Source organism: Hetaerina americana, unplaced genomic scaffold (assembly GCF_022747635.1).
Source record: "Hetaerina americana unplaced genomic scaffold, ioHetAmer1.1.p SCAF_3, whole genome shotgun sequence".
Taxonomy (NCBI): domain Eukaryota; kingdom Metazoa; phylum Arthropoda; class Insecta; order Odonata; family Calopterygidae; genus Hetaerina; species Hetaerina americana.
In genome coordinates, this window is record NW_027286874.1 from 30,948,312 (window position 1) to 30,968,366 (window position 20,055).

The 20,055-nt window shown below is 35.7% G+C and overlaps 1 protein-coding gene across 2 annotated transcripts in view; it reads right to left on the reverse strand.

Annotated features, from left to right (window-relative positions):
• Hel89B (histone acetyltransferase 1) overlaps positions 1-20,055 on the reverse strand; it is a 68,757-nt gene that overhangs the window by 25,254 nt on the left and 23,448 nt on the right. For both annotated transcript variants that reach the window (XM_071588679.1, XM_071588680.1), the window contains exons 12-18: positions 16,195-17,093; positions 13,326-13,578; positions 9,987-10,142; positions 8,773-8,889; positions 6,565-6,834; positions 2,474-2,741; positions 740-1,029 (exon numbers count right to left, since the gene is read on the reverse strand). In XM_071588679.1, the coding sequence (XP_071444780.1) occupies positions 740-1,029; positions 2,474-2,741; positions 6,565-6,834; positions 8,773-8,889; positions 9,987-10,142; positions 13,326-13,578; positions 16,195-17,093 (2,253 nt within the window). The remainder of the gene's footprint in view (positions 1-739; positions 1,030-2,473; positions 2,742-6,564; positions 6,835-8,772; positions 8,890-9,986; positions 10,143-13,325; positions 13,579-16,194; positions 17,094-20,055) is intronic.

The window sequence follows — 20,055 nt, forward strand, 5'->3', positions numbered from 1 at the left end:
TTTTCAATTCCGCCCACACAAAATGTAATTCACTAATAACATACCCTCTCTTGTTTCCCATAACTGAATATTTGATTATTAGTACATTTTCATCTGATCTTAAACTATTCAGAATCAATCCCCTTTGTAATTGTATGAGGAGACAGTCTGAACCAAGAGAAAACTATGGAAATTTGAAAATTATGTTTCCATGTGATAAGTAAATTCGAGACTTCTAAATGATAGTCAGTCTAATGAAGTGGGATTAAAATAATAAAATTTTATTCTAAAAATAACATTATCATTATTTTTTGTAAACATTCTATTCTAAAGGTGGTAAAATGAACTGATTAAAACTGCATTTAAAAACACCATACATTTGTTGTCATGTACAATAAACACACTATCTTTTCAAAAATATTTTTAAAAAGTATTATAAATGGAAAACTATGGAAATAGTGGGCCTTCCAAAATAATACATTATTAAAATAAGTACATAGTAAACCTTCTTTAGAAATTCAAGGATAAAAAGGATTGGGTTTAAAAAACATCCAAGGTCAAAATAAGAGTCAACGGTTTTTTAAAATTCCATATTAGAACAGTAAAATCACCGACACACCAACTGTCCATTACAAAACTATGAAAAATGACTTGACAAGTAGACAGTGAAATCTTTTAAAACGTTTTGTTAAGGATAAAAGCACTTTTTGCACGAGTATTTACTTAAAAACACAAAATCAATAGCTAACCATACACAAACCTGCTGGTAGGATCGAAGGTCAGCTTGAATAGGTACAGGTACATTATAATTTTCTATCACACTCGGGTTAAAGAGACGTTGTAAAAAGCTACGCTCTTTATCCCGATGAGCAAGCAACTCAGCAGGGAATGATGAAATAGAATCTTGTTCACACAAGCTATTATTCACAGACTCCTTTGTTGACTTAGGCTTATCATCTGGAACACCATCTAATGGCATCAGCTGGACTAGTGTTGCAAATACATGAGTTGCAGTCATACGGACTTGCTGATTTGGATCACTCATTCGTCCTTGAAAAAATTAAATAAAACATGTCATTATGATCATACAGAATATGTTAATATGATAACACCCAGCAAAATTATGCTGCGATTGTCTAAAATGTTTAGCTTTTATCAGATACCATGGAAAACCATAAGGATTAAAGGTGACCTCACTTCTCCCTTGGCTAAGGGTTAATTGGCAAGGATTTAAATAAATGTTATGGCCTAAAACATTGCATGTATCAAACCCATAATTATTAAGCACATGCAATAATGACTGCTACCCCGTTGGCAAAACTATCTGGATTTTTGAGTGACAATAAAATTGCGTAGGATAATTCCTCAAGCAAAACACTTCTTCAAATTATTATCATTAATTATGGCTTTAAAAGACTTTAAAATACATAATCATAGTAGAATAATGGGCTTATATTTCATTTGTGAAGTAAATTTTTCCAAGAAGGAAAGAGTCAATTGTGAGTTGATGCAATCTAGGCAGAATTAATATTATTTTTCCATTGTAAAAAAAATTTCATTTTTCCACTGTTATTAACAAAAATAATATTCAAGTCATATTGTTTACTAAAAATTTAAATAAACTTGATGGCATTCAGACTACCTTTGTGGAACTACGCGATGAATTGTGATAAAAAAACTGTAAGTTACACTGATTTTTATTTGAAAAGACAGGTTTTGTCAAAGAGTTAACATCATCAGGTCGCATTAGACCTGATGATGTTGAGAATTCAATTAAACCAGTAGTTTTAAATAAAAATTATTAAGTTTTATTTGTTCATAATTTTAATTAACTCTTCGTACTTTGAGTTTTACAACAAAAAATGTAGGCATTGGGCTAAATAACTTGGTTAGATATTAGAGAATATAGTAAACAAAATAAAGGGTTATATAAATTAAAATTTACTTAGTAGTTTTTAGGGGAGACAAATGACAGCTGAGGTCATTTGTGCCATTGGAGATGGACAGGAAAGAATAGAGTAGAGAGAATCCTGGTGTCAGTATTAGCCAACTCTTAATGAAAACCGCCAAGGGTTTCACAGCTTAACATCCTACAGATGGTATACTCACTCAAAGTGCTCTCTACAAAGCACTTCAAGAAGGTATTGGAATAGCACTGAAAAATATCTTCTGCCTTTGATATTTGAAACCAGGTCCTCTGAGAGGGAAGTCAGTAGGTAAGCCACTGCACCATTCCAATCTTCAAAAATTTACTTTTTTTTGGTGAAATGGACCTTACATGTTGATCAGTTTTTAAGACTTAGACATTATTACTTTATTACAATTTGATTGTGAATTGTACAACTGGATTTTAATGTGTATAGAGCATGTACTGTATAATGCTAATCCTCACTAAATATCCATTAAAAAACAAGAAAAAAGTTTTCCAACTATCCAAAATAAAAAGTCAATTCACATTAAAGAAATTCTTGTGAAGCATAAAGAACTAACTTACCCATAAGAGGAACAATCAGAAGTACTACGAAAGGCACCACATTGAACTGAAGTGCCTCAACTAAGCATGCAACTGCTTCTACAGCCCCTTCTCGGTGGCTATCACAATGCATGGCACCAAGGGATGGCAACACTCTCTTGACCAGAGCAGTGACAACTGTCCCAGGAGCCAGACAAGCAAAAATTCCAATACAACGTGCCGCCATGTGACGCACAGCTCTATATGGATGATGCAGTAGAAAGCACAGATGTGGGAGAACTTCCAGCAACTGATAGCACAAAAAAGAAAATTGTACATTATTTAAAAAATAAAACAAATTTTCACCATTATCCATGGCTTTTTTACCATATAGTGGCAATTGAAAGTACAATTTAGTATCAATGGAGATGTTTCATTAACTTGAGCAATTTTAAGACAAGGAAACCACGGGTACAAAACAACATACGAGGTCGGCCCAATAAATATGCAAACTGAGGCCATAAAAACTTTATATTGCAAACTTTAGTCTAAATCAATTTTGTCCCCTCCAAAGTACTCTCCATTCGTTGCTATGCACTTATTCCATCTTCTTTTCCAATATTTAAAGCACCCTAGGAAGTCCTTGGCATTTAGGCTTTTTGGTTTTCTCATCGTTTCTTGCTTTATTGTGCTCACATCTTCCCAGTGATGTCCCCTCATCACTTTTTGCATATTAGTAATTCCAAAAAGTGGCAGGGAGCAAGATCTGGTGAATAAAGAGGATGATCAAGGATGGTGATTGAATTTTCGGCGAGAAATTGGCGAACAATAAATGCTGAATGTGCAGGTGCATTTTCATGGTGAAGAATCCATCCATCGCCGTAAATCAAATTTGGTCGCACACGACATATGCAATCACTCAAATGCTTGAAAGCTGTAAGGTAGAACTCGTCATTTACTGTTTGTCATTCAGGAAGAAATTCATGATGAACAACACCTTCGACATCAAAGAAAACAAACAGCATGACTTGGATTTTTGATATTGATTTTTTTGGTTTGATTTAATCCACTAGAAAACTGATGTTTTCTTCAGAGCATTATCACAATAAACGGCTGTCAACAATTCAGTAATTTTTTGATAACTTTTACCACACTTGACCAAAAACTTGATGTTGATTTGTGGCTCCGTAATTTCTTCAATTACCATTTTAACTAACAATAAAAACAAGGACAACAGAAACTAACAAAAATGGTACCATATGCACAACTCGACAATCCGCCAAGCACAAATGGGACATTGAGTCTCAGGCAACTAGCGCCGCTAGTGGGCTAGTGGAGCTATAGTCCAAATCATGGCCACTAGATTGCACCAATTCACGTATTTATTGGACAGACCTCATATATTACTGTTGTAAACGTAGAACAAACAAACCAATACAATGGAAAATAGAAATGAAATGATGGTATGACCAAATAGCCAAGATCGAATGGCACTCAGTTTGCTCTTAGATTCTTCTCTGGAGAGGCCTGCTTGGCAGGCAATACACCTGGGGTTATGTTTCCTCAGGGCACTTACCTACTCCTGCTACCTAACTAACTACTACCCTTAGTGTGACTGGCAAACCCTGAGCATGCAAGTAAGTCTGATTCACTGAAGTCAGTTTCTGAACACACCCAAGCGATTGAGTGACTGAGCATGAATGTGTATCTATTATTTCCAATTTTTTGTATTTCTCTGTGATTGATGAGTGACTGACATAGGAGACATCCTTGTAAACCCTTAGCAAACAAGTAAGCGTGATTCAAAAAGGTAAAACAGCTGAGTATTTAAGGGACTGAGCATGAATGTGTGTCCATTCTTTTTTTTTTATTTTCAGTGTGATTAATGGTTAATTTACAAATCCTTGTAAACCCTGAAAGTGCGAGTAAGGGTGATTAACAAAAGGTCACTGTTTCTGAACACATCTGAGGGATTGAGTGACTGTGAGCATGAACTTCTGTCCTTTATTTTGGAATTTTTCATTCTTGTACCAGAATCATGGGTCCCTGGCATAGGAGAAATCCTTGCAAACCCTGAGAGTGTGTGCGAATGCAATTCATGAGTCACATTCCTTATCATAACCTAGTGATTGAGTGGCTGTGAGTCTGTTTCCTTATATTTATTTTCGCATTATTTGTGTGTGATTGCGGTAAATGAGGGTCACTGTTTCCCAAACACACCCTAGTGATTCAGTGTATGATTTTCAATTTGCCTCTAACTTGTCACCTTGTTTTTACCTACCTCCTTAAACAAACCCAGGGCCAATCAAGTTTACAGCCTTGGCTATTTTGTTTTCCCATACATAACTGTTCCCTAGAAATTTCATGAACACATTAGAGGAATGCACAGACTATATACAACCATAAGGTTGTATTTTCTACATTACATTTCATTCTTTAACCCTTTAAGAGCCAAAGCCACTGTGAACAATGCTGATGATTTTCACCTAAATTTCCAGCACCGCTCTAAGCAACTCTTTTCTTGCAACAATTTCAGAGTTTAAAAATCATTTGCCTTGACCGGGATTCGAACCCAGATCCCTCAATGTCCGGTCAATTGCTTAGACCAGTTAAGCTATCGAGGCATCCTCTTAAACTCTGAAATATTGCTGCATCTCCCGCAGTTTCTTTGAAACTCTTTTCTTGTTGGCTATGAATATAAATTTAATTTAATCGTTCTTATTTTCATGCTTAATTCTCTTTATTTGGATCTCATTACAGAAGTTTTATTATATTTCAGCAAATTAAATAATATTTTTTTACAGCCATTTCTAATAAATTCTGCATTTCTCTTTGAAATATCCAGGCAATTATGGATGACACTCAAAGGGTTCAATCATTTCATTGTGTGCTTGTGTACCTTTCATTATTAGCTGCATCATAAGAAGTGACACATTGTTAGCTCGGCTCACGACTTTCCTTCCTTTACTAGACTACAAATAATATGTGAAAAAAATCACTAACACTGGGTGATTGAGAGCAGTGAATACGGGAAGAAGGCAAAGAAGGGTCTTTGTGTGAGTAGGGTTGATGAAAGAAGTTGCTTTTGGACATAAATGCATAAGTGTGACGGGAGGACATCGGCAGGAGTATCTGATGGTGTAATAAGGAAAAGGAAGGCCATACCCCCTTGTCAGTTGGGACTGGAGATGATAGCATGTGGAGAGAGGCAGATGAACAGTGGAGTGGGGTGCAAACTTTTATTTTCATGAATTGGTGTTTTAAGAATGCTTAAGATGAGGTAAAATGGAGAGTGAGAAGGAATGTGAATAGTACATGTTTTCTTTTCGGAGTGTGGCATTCATTATTTTGTTATCATTTCAAGTTGTTCCACAGAATCTTGACTTGTATCATTTACTTTCTGCATGGGAGATGTTAGGTGAGAACCTACATTGGTGGTCCATTTCCATCAAATGATTGGCAATCAATGTGGTGTAACCCCTTTTTGAGGACAATTTTTGTATTTGTTGACTCTAATTATGAAATTTTGGCTTAATTGACCGAAGTCTCACATTATGGCAAGTGATTGAATGGAGTGAGTGATGTACCAAGGTGTCACATAACTCCTTGTATGCAATACTTTTTCACTCTGTCCACTTTTTCTTTTGTTTTGCGCAATGGATAGGAAATATTATTGGGGGTGTAGCAAGAAACTGATTTATTTATTTAAAACCTGTAAATCGATCACAAGTTCAAAACATGAATGCATTTCCTCTAAATAACAACACAAGCCAATCCCTTCTTTGTTCTTCATTATAAAAAATTATTATATAGAAGGAAACACAAACGCCACATAGCAAAAGTGAGAAATCTTGGTCAACAAAATGCCTCTACGCCATTCTGAGGATTTTGGCATGCTTATCACAGATGTTATAATGGCAGACAGAGAACTTAATATGCTAAAAAAAAACATTTTTCCACAACATTTACTAAATTCCATAGGTTTCTGGAGGATTTTCCTGAAAATAAAATTTATTGAGTTTCCAAATCATTCTCAATTCAAGCACAAGCAAGCAGCAATGGAGATTAGGCACAGTGCATCTAAAGACATGCACAGCCTGAAGTAGGTAATATGATAAATTTAAGATTCAAACCTTTACACGAAGAGAAGAATGAACCACAAGCGCTGTTATCTCAAGGACTTGTAGGTTGGAAACTAACTCAGAAGCAGCACTGTCTGTTATAGATGATGGATCTGCCCATACTGGATCACCTTCAGGTATTTTTACAGAACTTCTAAGCTGCTCAACCATAAGATTCCACAATTTTGGCATCTTTTCTGGGAGTTCACCTCCAAAGTGAGAAGCTATTGATTTAAGAGCAAAAACAGCACCTCTTCTCTGCAATTTGTTTTGCTTGATTTCCTGCAGGGGAGAATTGAAATAAATGAAAATCCATTGTGCATACATATCAGCATATTTGATAGGATGAGCTTTAATAAAAGAATGATAGTTTCACATTAAGGTTAAAATGGGAAGAAGGATACCTTTCTGGTCCTGCTACCTTCTATAGTGGCTGCAAAAATATGAGATTAATTCCCTGACTTTTTCCATTCCATTCACTCAATGCACTGTCTACAATTCTAAGGTCAGTTTGACTCTTTACGACAGACCTCAATAACTATTAAACTTTAATGGGTGTGAAACAAATGTTTTTGGGTAGACTACTTTAACTACAGTTTCTAAGAAAGTTTTGACATTCAGATAATCAAATGCTTGAGTTTAACTGAGGTTACTCACGGGTATCCCCGGGCTCTGAATCCTATTCTCCAATTAGGAATACATCAAATAACCTGCTTACTACAGGTACAAACTTCACTTAGGCTTCAGGTATAGGCTTCACTTTAAATATGCATATATACATTGTTTCCCATAAGGCTTGCAAATTATAAACAACCCAAAAAATGACTTTGCATATGAGTTCCTCAGATGCATCACATACATACATAGATGTGGTTGATGTGGCACACCCCTTTGAATTTTATAGAATTAATTTCTCTCTCACCATTCATCAGAAGTATATATTTAATCTCAGGTGTCACTCTGTGAAAATATTTGATGTCCTTTATAATAGGATAATATAAGTCAATTTTCATATTTAATTTAATAAACTAGTAATGGTTAGTGTATTAAGCGTGACAATAAACTTTTCTATTCTTTTTAATACAATGGAGTACACAATAAATAAAAAAAGGCCTGTTACTATGATGCGTTAGCTGTAAAAACATTTTTTTTACTGTTGCAGCAAACATTGTCATCTTCGGTGGTCATAAAACAACAACTATTCAGGGTGGTAGGGCAAAATGGATCGTCTGCCCCCTTTTCCCACAAAAATGAAAGGCCTGAGGCCAGTGAACTCGGAACACTCTCATTAACTAAAATGTCCTGAATCAGCTAGTTATTTTGCTTAAAATTTAGGCGCATAATCATGTTAGTATAAAAGTGGGGCATTCTACTTGGTGGAAGGCATTTTATTATATTATTTTGAAAAGTTATCCCATGGGCCCTCTCTTTTCTAATCCGAGAGTTTTCAGTGCATAGAATAATGTATTTAAAATATCATTCAATATCAAAACTGAAATGGCAGGGGAACCTATGGAGTTTTAAAGATGTAGAAAATGCAGTAATTATAATTTGGGTGACTGTGCGATGACAGTTTAATGTGTATTCTTACAACTATAAATGTAAGATGGACAGCTGAATCATCTTTTGGATGCAAAAACTGAGCTGAAGAAATAATAACAGCTGATTAATAAATGGTTATACCAGAGTGATTGAAGAAAACATAGGGTTTTAAAATTATAAAGTTATTGTGCTGTACATGCCCCCTCTTTTCAAGGAGAAAGAGTTCAGAATATGAATGATTGTGATAATATGAATAACATTTACAAGATGGTAAAAAGGAAGAGAGACACTGGTTTAGTCATAATGAAAAAGATTAAATTTATTTGGAAATAACCCAAGTAACGACATTTCTTGGACTTTTAATTTAAATTCTGTTAGCGATATTATAAAAATACTTATTTATATTATAATACAAGTAGACTAACCGAGAAACATATAAGGTGTCATAGGACCTCAGCACTGGAATAAAGAAACTAAATCTCACCTTTTCCATTACAAGGCTCATTTGACTTTTAGTTTCTATAATTACACACTTGATGAGTTTAAATTCTCCCATTATTTACACAATTTCTTTGTCCTCCAGATCAGTGTAAAAGATGTGAATCACAGTATGTATTTTCAAATCCAGTAATGTAGAGTACTTCCGAAACCAAAGGAACACATCTTTGTGAAATATACCTCTTCATCAGCAGGCATCAATTCATCCACAGAAACCTCATGAGGTATATTTGGTGGCCGCCCTGGACCTCTTCCGCCAGTGGAATTAGTTCGGCGAAATACAGCACGTTCAGCAGACTAAATAAAATCAAAGTAAATTAATGCGATCATTCTAAGGAAATATGGCAACAATTAAAAGTGAAAAATATAAAAAAACATAACTTATTAATATATTAATGAATAACGAATTAATGGGTTTTTGTATGGGCTTTCATGTTTTGTGGACTACACTAGAAACAATCTGGTCTCACAACAAAAATAATCAGCATTCTAAATTCCTAATTCTTTAACCTATTCCTGCTTTTTATAATAATTCAGTTTTGTACTTCACCTTTGAAGGAATTGAAATGACTTTTTCTGAATTACTTGATTTTCTGGTCAACCTGTTGAAATATGAATAAAACTGCACTCCTAGGAAATCGTCAATATACTTAAATCAATTGTTACATGCATTGATGAAGTGAACATGTCCGGCACCACAGCAATTGATGAAATTTGAATGTATGCGGTCTTGAAAATATACCACATTAATTGAGTATTTAATTTATTACCGCTAAAGGTGCTTTTTGTGGGACAGAATTTTTATGGGCCATGATAAAGTGGGCTGTACATCACCGTCTACCTAAGCAGGACTCATTTTCTGGCACAGCACTATCCTCTATCCGCTTCGTGAATGGGAGGAAGTGGACATTGGTGATAGCATAAGCAAGGAAGTGAAAACTGAACTTATAACAATACTTGGTCAGGGAAAAAACCTAACACCATGAGGCTGTTTTCGGCTCAATGAATTTATTAATTGAGTGTAAAAAAATAATTCACAATAAAAAACTTCAAATAAATCTGCCAAGAACAACCTTTTAATTAAGAAGTAGGAAATATAAAAAAAGTAAGTGAATTGTAATGAAAACTCTTTGAAAAAAAACCAAGAGTGTGAAGATTTATTTAATTCATATGAATTAATCTGATTGTGAATGCCTTACCAAACTAAATATTTTTGTTAATGGGTTGTGGGAATCATGCAGTCAAAAGCTATACATCAGAATTAATGGTTTTCTGGCATATTTTGTGAAGAAATTCCAATTAGGTCTTCTTATTCAGTGGAAGACCCAAGAGGAATTTCTACACACACATGCATGTCTTCCAGTTATTTACTAATTAAAACAAAAGTTTCTCACCTTCTGTTGATTGATGAGTGTAAGGATGCCATTGTATTTGCTTTCAAAGCTAAAGTTAGTGGGTGTAGCAGTACGACTGCTTCTCCCACTACCACCTTCATCTCCCACACCTTCAAAACCATTGTCATGACACAGGTTTTCACCACTAGGACTAGGCTGAAATAAAGTTTTTTAATTAAGATAAAATTAGTACCTTAAGGAAAAGTAAAAATTCTACCTCATAGATGTATAACCAACAACTGTAAACATCACTAGGCTATTTTTTCTAGAAATCAATTTTGATTGCTATGATCAATTTGCCTCCAATTGTATTTTGGTGAATTTTTAATTTAAATGTTGTGACTCCACTAGATAATTGTAATAGCTCATAGTTAAAAAGAAACATGCATTGGCAGATTGATATCTTACTTGACCACCACAAACTAAAAGAAAATGTTTTGTACATATGTATGCAGACACTAAGCATTGAGTGTAGTTAGAAATTAATCTATACTTAAATTTCAAGTCCATTTGAAGAGGTTACACTTAATACGTATAAGTCTAAATATCTACCCTTATATATGAGAAAATTACACCAAATAGGATTGAAAGAAATAACTACATCTAAAATTATGAGTGGTTTTGTATTACATGATGGGAGACATAGTGCATTGGACACAAGGTCAATTAAAAGGGCTGAATGCTGGAATAGACCACTAGATATTTGGTGGATTTTAAAAAGTAGAAGTAAAAAAATGTGGGTAGCAAGAATATTTAAGTGCATAAACATTTGATAATCTAAAAAAGGTTAAAAATCTGCAAGACAAAAATATAAGAATGTATTATGAATGTCCGCTTCATGATGTGTGTGGTCCAAAATAACCTTAATTATCTATGTACCCTTCAAGCCAACTGCCTTTCTTGATGATATGCTGTTCTCAAATCATATGGAATTGGACATACATACTGACAGCAGAGGAATGAATGATGCTTTAGGGAACAGCAACTGAATCTACTGGAAGTACACCAGGCTAAAAAGATGTAGCTGAAATAATGAAAGGCAATGCCTGGTGGCATGTAAAAGTGAAAAGTTCCGTAAGTACATAGAATGAAGGCTATAAGATTATAATTGCAGTTAGGGATAATGAAGCTGGAAAGATAGCATATGATGATCACAAAGAGAGAAAGGATGAATGGAAAGATTCATGGAAAAGAGGAAAAACTGTAAATGGCAGAAGTGGAAAATTTGCAGAACAACTTGGAAGGAAATACAGGGTCCGTACAATAAGTATCGTGACTGGTTTGCTGTAGCCCCAACGGAGCGGTGGATGGGGGTCTGACCTCGGCTCGGTAGAGGGGTCCTCCACCACTCAGGTGCACTTTAGTTCAGTCGCCTCCGGGCATGGAGGTGGATTTTTGTGACGGGTATTTCTTTGTGGTGTCGCCGCGCCAGCATGGAGCGCACCGTCAAGCAACGCTACGCTGTGAAGCTTTGCAATAAACTTGGGAAATCTGCATCGGAGACCCTTGAACTCATTAAACAGGCTTATGGGGATGATGCCTTTAGCCGAACAAGAGTTTTTGAGGGGCATTAAATGTTTAAGGAAGGCCAGGAGCTCGACGAAGACGAGCACCGCATCGGACACCCAATGACCAATTAAACCAATGCTCAGGTGGGCAAAGTGAAAAAAAATTTTGGACTCTGACAGGCGTTTAACCGTCGCCCTTATCAGTGACGAGACTGGCCTTTCAGTTGGCACCACCCACACCATTGTAAGAGAGGGTCTTGCGATGAGGAAAGTGTATGCGAAGCTGGTGCCGAAAGTCTTGAGCAAGGAACAAAAACTGTCGTGGGTGGAAATTTTGCAAGAAATTTTAGACTGCGTCCAGGAAGATGAAAATTTTCTCGACAATGCTATTACCTCAAAGGATATCGGTTTGACTCCATCTACATCTACATCAATACCCTGCAAGACACCAAAAAGGTGTGTGGCAGGGGATCCAGGTGGTTCAAGCAGTGACGATAAAGGCTCTCAACAGTATTCTGGAAACAGACTTCCAGCAGGCTTTTGACGAATAGCAGACGTGCTGAACTGAGTGTATCGATGAATAAGGAATGTGTTTTCAAGATTATTAAGTAATTGTAATGATAACTGCAAAAATTTTGATTTTTGGAACCAGTCCCGATACTTATTGTACGGACCCTGTATGAAGCCGTTTTGGAACTGCTCAAAAAGGCCAAAGGAATGAAAGCAATAAAGAACAAGCAGCAATATTATCAGGGATTAATGCAGAATTAGGGACTGCTGGAGTAAATATTTTGAAGATTTAGTATCACAGAGGTGGAGTATGAAATTGTGCAAGGGTGAAAGTGATTCCCAAGAATTTTATACAATTTTGAGGCTGTAACAGCAGTGAGAATTTAGAAAAATGGAAAACCTAGGGTGTGGATGGCATATAAAGTAGAATAAAGGATGGTGGAATGCTATTATTCTCTCCAGGGAAAACTGTTCAATTAATTGTCGCAAACTTGACTGCAATCACATGAGAGAATGCAATGAAGATACCTATGAATCTTCTAAAAGCAAAGTATGAAAACAGTGCAGCAAGGTGAGAGGGAACTTGAATGACTGATTTGAAATAAAGTATGATGTGAAAGAAAAATGTATAATACCATTATAGCAATAGAAGGTTTTCATTAATAATTTTGTAGTGATAGCAGAATAATACAAAGCTGTAATGAATGGAGATGCAAACAAAGGAATATGAAAGTGTATGCATTTGGAAGGCATCAGTAAAAGTAGGATTCCTTTTTCAACCTGAAATTAAGCTATTTTTTATATTGCCTACATTAAAAGGAAACATTGAGAAAGGTATATTTGTATGTAAAGCACATTAACTTTTGATAAGAATGTAATTCAGATCTTTTGATTTTATCACAGTGAATTCTACATTATTACTTTTAAAATATATAAAATTGCTTTCACTTCATGTTAAAATTTACTTACATGAGCAACTATGGGAGAGTAAATAGTGTTTTTTTTATAAAAGCAGTATTTATAGAGTTGTTCACCAGTTATGGGAAGTATGAATCGAAGACATGGATTTTAAATTCAGTAAAATACTACTAAAAGAGAGAGAGAGAATGCATGGTAGGCTACAGATGAGACAAATGTTAGTCAACTATTTCCAGTTCACCCTGGTGGCATTTAATGCATAGCATTTTTATCTGTGTTTCAATTGATCTTTTTATTTTATCAAACTCCTTAGAGAGAATATTCCAATTTCTCATTTTGTAGCTACAGCTAGAACCTATGTACTACTAAAACAGATATGAAACAAAGTAAGGTTACTTTTTACCATAATTTTTGGAGTAAACTCTGTATCAGAACAGAGCAGTGTGCATAAATTACTAATAATCTTCGGATTAGGGCAGGGGTTTGAGCGAGACAAGCACCTATCCACGAGGTAGGTCAAATGCAAAGCAGCTAACTCCTGTAAAAGTTCATTATCTTCCCTTTTGATGGCTTCCATCAACGGCTTAACCACTGGGTTCATTTTTTCAGGAAGAATATTAAGCATTGTCACAGCACCTGAAATAATTGCTTGAGTCCTAAAATGAAAATAAATCCCAAAAATGTATTTAGTTACATACAAAAACAATTTACATGCATACACATAGATACAATAAATTCACAGATTATTTAATTATAGGTGGGTCCTTCAATAAATGATTAGAAAATCCAAGATATGGTGATTGTAATTTAGGAAAAGATTTCTTTCACTAAGCCTCATCTCTCACCAGACCTGTTAAAGCTTCAGCTATCACATGAAATAGTTTCATTTCCATAGTCAATTAAAGGCAGATTTCTTAGCAAAAAACTTTGCTTATTTAGAAAATTTAAATAAAATGAGTTTCGTGCAGTGATTAAAGAATTTTATTTAACAGGCTTAACACCAAAAGAGATCGAAGCTGAGTTGGATGAAGTTTATGGTGCATCTGCTCCTGTGTTTGCGACTGTTTACAATTGGGTAAATGAGTTTAAACTTGGGAGTACTTCCTGAACTGATGAACATCATTCAGGATGTCCAGTTGAATTGACTTCCTCCAAAATGATTGAAAAAATTCACTATTTGTTTGAAGTGACAGATGAATCAAAGTTTTCGAAATAGTTATTAAGACCACAGATATATCACTATGTAGAGTGTTTTCAATTTTGCATGCAAAACTGGGCGTGAAAAAAATCTTGACATGACCAGTGGGAGCCATGTCTGATCTCAGTGAAGAATAAACGCAATTGTGAGGTCGATTTGAAGATTGGTTTGGTGCTTTTCTGTACCAATTCTGACAAGTTTCTGTGTTGATACAAACTGTGGATGAAATGCACATGCACTTCTACACTCCAGAGACAAAGATACAGTGGAAACTGGGTTTCCAAAGGCAATCCAGCTCCAAAAAAGGTAAAGATGGTGAGATTGGCCAACAAGGTGTTGGTCACAGTGTTTTGGGATCAATGTGGAACCAGCACTGATTACTAGTAAAAATGACAAATAATAAATGGAGAGTATTGCATATTGTTAAGCGAAGAACTCAAGACAAATTCTTTATTGGGCAAGGAAAAAGTTCTCTTCCATCAAGAAAATTCATGGGTGCACACATGCACAGTTTTGATGGCGAATATTATGGAATTAAAATTTGAATTATTAAAAAATTGACTGTGTTCACTAGCTTTGGTCCCCAGGGAATTCTTTTTATTTCCAAACTTGAACAAATGGCTTAGTGGAAAATGATTCATGTTGAACAAAGAAGTCATTGCGAATACATAATGCCTGTTTTGAGGACCTTCCAAAATCCTACTTTTTGGATGGTATAAAAAGTAGGTGAAATGCTATGAAAAGTGTATCAAGCTAAAAGGAGATGGTGGAAAAATAAAAACAAATCTATTCATAACCTGTTTTTCTAATTCATCTGAAGGACTTATTGAACCACCTACATGTTAATCCATAAAAGAAATTTAGAAGGGTGACCTGTTGTCAAACTTTGAAATTAATCAATTTATTGTTACTGCTTCACAGGCTCTAATTATCAAAGAAACAATGACTAATATTCTTTTTTGTAATGTAGTCCATTTTATAATGACCTATTCCTCGGTGAAAGATCTCCTAAAGAAAATTGAATTCTATTATCATCATTTCTCTTCTTGTAAACATAAAACTGCTATGGAAGCAATGAAGATTAGTTGCTACTGATGGTAACTAAAACAGTCCCAGCCACTTCTTCCCAAGATTTCACCTTAAGGTTAGGGAATTTAAGTCTGAATGACCTCATTTGAAACAGATATCCATTTTAATATTTCATGTTTCTCAAACTCATTAACTTTTAAAGAATATGCTAATAGCATTATTATCATTTAAATAAAACAAATGAAATCACACAAGGAAATGATACAAAATAGTATAAACTGAAAACAATAGCCGACAAACATCTTTTTCATGTTGATAACAACTTTTTCCTACAAAATGCTGGGTGTGTTTCAGTTAACATCAAAAACAATTGTTACTGTACCACTATAGATTATAAACTTGCTTAAATTTACAGATATATATGAACTGTGCAGAGGAATTAAGGAAACCTAACAGTGCGGTGAAACTTAAAATTTCCTTTTATGAGAAGAGCAGGGAAAAATACCTAGAAACAAGGTTTCTGTAAAATTGATGCTTGATGTGAAAAAAAAAATTAGAAAACATATTATGATATTTTGCAAATTATATGCCCTACCATTATAACTGAGTACAAAATCTATTTTTTTACACAGACGCATTAAATGCAAATAGGCAAGTCCACTGAAAGCTTAAATGTACAACTTCTCATATTGAATTAAGAGATTAAAATAACATAAGTGCCATTTGTCCACCATTTATAAATCCATGACAGTTTACATGCTTGCAGGTAAATGCAAACTTTGGATGATGTATATTCAAGGTTTACTGTAAATAATAATTTGAAATTTTGTAAGTAAATGATACATTTTTGGATTTCGTATTATTTAAAAAGTCATTTCCCAAGTGATTAGGAAGTTGTTTACTGATGACTGCCATAGCATTAGAGATTATAACCCCAGGAAAAACCCTACAATTTATAGCACAAAAATGACACCTCAAGCTAAGCTCCCATGCTAAGTTGAAAAATTAGCCATTAGGTTTAGAGCATTATATAAATGATACTTACGTAACACTAAGGGCCTTGAGATCAGATGAAGTTTGAGATGCTGCACAATTGAGTGCTTTTCGTCTTTCTTCTAGACTTTCATTGACTTTGGGCTTAAGCTTATGACTTAGTAAAATCTGTTGCATTCCCGGCCCACAGAGACTCTGAATTTGCTCCAAAGTCAATACGTCAGTCATGGGAACAGAGGTCCCTCCATCGCTCACTCCAACAATATTTAAGGATGCCATAGAGATTCCATAATGCCTAAGAGTGGCTAAAAAGTCTTTTGCTTCTTGAACCAAGCGAGTGAATGATAAAGCAATTTCATTGAAGTAAATTGATTCCTGCAAACATAGCAGGAGCCTGGAGGAGAGTGACTGAGGGCAAGGAGCTGGTGTACTGGGAGTAGGAAGTGATGGTGGGTGAGGTAGTTGCTCCAATCTTGCCCATTCTGCTACGACAAGTGCTGCCACTGTTCTCTGAATGGCTGATAATGTCTCCAAAGGGGCCAAAACTACCTTGGCATAATACTCTGTGGAATCATTCACTGATATTGCAGACCCTGGTGCTGGTCTGGTGACATAGCAAGACAACAATCCCAACATGCGAGCAGCAGTGCATCGGGCTCGAACTGCATTTTTCTCTCTCACAGCTGGAGCAATTGTCTCATTACCTCCAAGGAAGAGCCTAATTTCAGATTTAATGTTTGCAGATGAGTAGCGAGACATGGGCACACCACTGCCTGATCTTTGATGTCTTGATGTTGGATAGTAGGTTTTCACTGTTCCAGCTATAAGATGAGCAGCATCAAATGGCAGCTTGGAAGGCTGCATAGCTAAGCACAACCACGTGGATACATAAGGGCATGCAGAAAGGAGTAGAGTTTCTACTTGACTTTTTGTGACCAAATTCCCCCATACCTAAAATGGAAATGAAAAGGAAGAACATACCACGATGCAAATTAGACTGAGTTCTCATATGCTAGAATTTTATGCAGCAATACTACAAAGCACAATCATATATTATAAGCATTCAAAGTACAAACATTACAATAGAAAATTTCTCTTGTGTTATGCTATTTAGGCAACATTTATATACAGGCAATTTTGAGAGGTAAGAGCCAATATCAAAAACTACATTTGTTATCAACAAGATTAATTCAGACAGAAATAATCAGCACACAAAAGGACAATCATCAATAATTATAGCTTGCTGGCAAAAATATAAATCATTCATTTAAGTTCACTTAATCTTTCAGGGAATAATTCAAGTCTATGAAAAAATATCGCAGGGCTAGTTTTAGTTATGCAGTGGAACCTCACTCAACGAGCACCTCACACAGTGAGTAATTTGTATTATGAGCGAAATTGTTGGTCCTGAAAATGACTCCCTTAACAAATGACTTTTCACATATCAAGTGGCAAAGAGAAGGTATATCCTGGAATGATTGCATGCCTGCTACTTCAGTTTGTGTTCAACTTGTGCTTGGTTAGCATCTTAGTGCCACTATTGATCACACATTTTTCCAGGCTTATTATTAGTGATTCCTTGGTGCAAAGTTTAATAATATTTTGTGCATAGTTTTCAATATTACGCCAAAGAAAAATTCCAAAGATGAAATCCATAATAGAATAAAAATAAAAGTAGACATGAAAAGAAAAGTACCTTAAAATCAGAAAAAGGTGAAAATGAGGCTGATACAGGATGAACGTCAATCAACAATCAGTTGACATTAATGATTTGCATTTCTTCAAGCACAAAGACAAACTTAAGGAGATAGATGCTTCAAAGCGAGTATTAAGAATATCTATGCAATGGGCAGGTATTCTCAATGATGTCGAAATGTTACTTCTCATATAGATGAAGGAAAAGTACAGGTAATTGCAATGCAATAATTTTTGAGAAAGAGAAAGTGATTTCCGCTGACCTCGTTAGAAAATGTCAAGATAATCGACAGCTGAAGACTATTTAAGGGGAGCAGTGTGTGGTTTGAGAAGTTTATGAGAAGAACCAGCATCCATGGCAGTGTGAGGCATGGTGAAGCAGCAAGCTCTGAGTTAAAGGCAGCAGAGAACTTCATCGATGACTTCAAGGAATTCATAGTTTCTAAGGGTTACCAGCCCAAAAAGGTTTTTAATTGTAATTAGACGAGTCTCTTCTGGAAGAAGATGCTGAAGCAAAACTATATTTTTACATGTAACAGTAGAAGAGAATGCATTGCTAGGTCTCAAGCCAATGATCGTCTCACGCTGCATAAATGCAAGTGGGGAATTAGAAATTAAACCCCTGATTGTTTACCATTCAGAAAATCAACAAGGCTACAAGAATTGTTGAGTCCAAAACAGTAGACTAAATGAGATATGGAGATCACGGGAAACTATTGCTTTGTACCAAGTGTACGAGGCATTTCCCTTATAAGGAACGTATTATACTCATACTACCTTGATCAAAAAGTTCCCGGAATAACCACCGTGTGGCGCTCCCATCGTTCCGATTTGAGTTCTGTTTTTTTTGTTAAATTGGTACATCTGTTGTTGATATTCCCTTTAAATCTTAGTGTCATAACTTGACATTTGCAAAAGTTACGTAACCAAGAGTACATCTATCTCTGTGTGTGTTGGCGATTTTTTACAATTGCAGAAATGGATTTAAATTTGCAACAACGAACTTGTATTAAATTTTGCGTAAAAAACGGATTTAGTGGCGCACGGACGTTGGAAATGTTGGAAAAGTGTTTCGGCAACGATTCTCTAAAAAAAAAACGGTCGTTTACCAGTGGCACGAGCGGTTCAGAAGTGGTCGTGAGTCAATCGAAGATGATGAACGCAGTGGCAGACCATCGACATCGAAAGTCGGTGAAAAAATTGATAAAGTAAAAGAAATGTTGGTCAATAACCGCAAATTAACCATCAGAGAAATAGCGGAGGACTTGAACATTGCCTATGGATCCGCCCAAGACATTGTGGTTAATGATTTGGGTTTCCGTCGCTCCAGCAGCAAAGTTGGTGCCAAAAGACCTCAATTTCATGCAAAAAAGAGACCGTGTTGACGTCGCAAAAGACATGATTTGCGAGGCTGAATGCGATCCCACATTCATCAAAAGGATCATTACTGGAGACGAGACGTGGGTTTATGAGTACGACACGCAATCCAGACATCAGGCAAGTGAATGGCGTTCACCAAATGAGCCGAGACCAAAAAAACCACGTCGTTTTCAGTCAAAAAAGAAGGCAATGCTGACGGTTTTCATGGATTACAACGGTGTAGTGCATCATGAATTTTTGCCAGAAGGCCAGACAGTAAACAAAGAGTATTATTTGGGCGTTATGAGACGTTTGCGTGAAGCAATTCGCCGAAAGAGACCAGAAATGTGGGCAGAAAACTCGTGGATTTAGCACCATGATAACGCACCGTCGCACAGTGCTATCATTATTCGTAATTTTTTGACGAAAAATGCAACAAATACCATCCAACAGCCACCGAATTCACCTGATTTGGCTCCCTGTGACTTCTTTCTGTTCAATCGAGTTAAAAAACCATTACGGGGAACGCGTTTTAGCAGCCGAGAGGAAGTAATGGAAAAATCGCAGGAAGCACTGATGGACATACCAAAAACCGACCGTAACTTTTGCAAATGTCAAGTTATGACACTAAGATATAAAGGGAATATCAACAACAGATGTACCAATTTAACAAAAAAAAACAGAACTCAAATCGGAACGATGGGAGCGGCACACTGTGGTTATTCCGGGAATTTTTTGATCAAGGTAGTATGATGAGGTTCCACTAAACCAGAAATGTCTCATATTAGATGTTATGTAATTGCTTACACCCCCATTATTAAGACAAACCATTAGAGCTATGACTCTGTCACAAATTTAA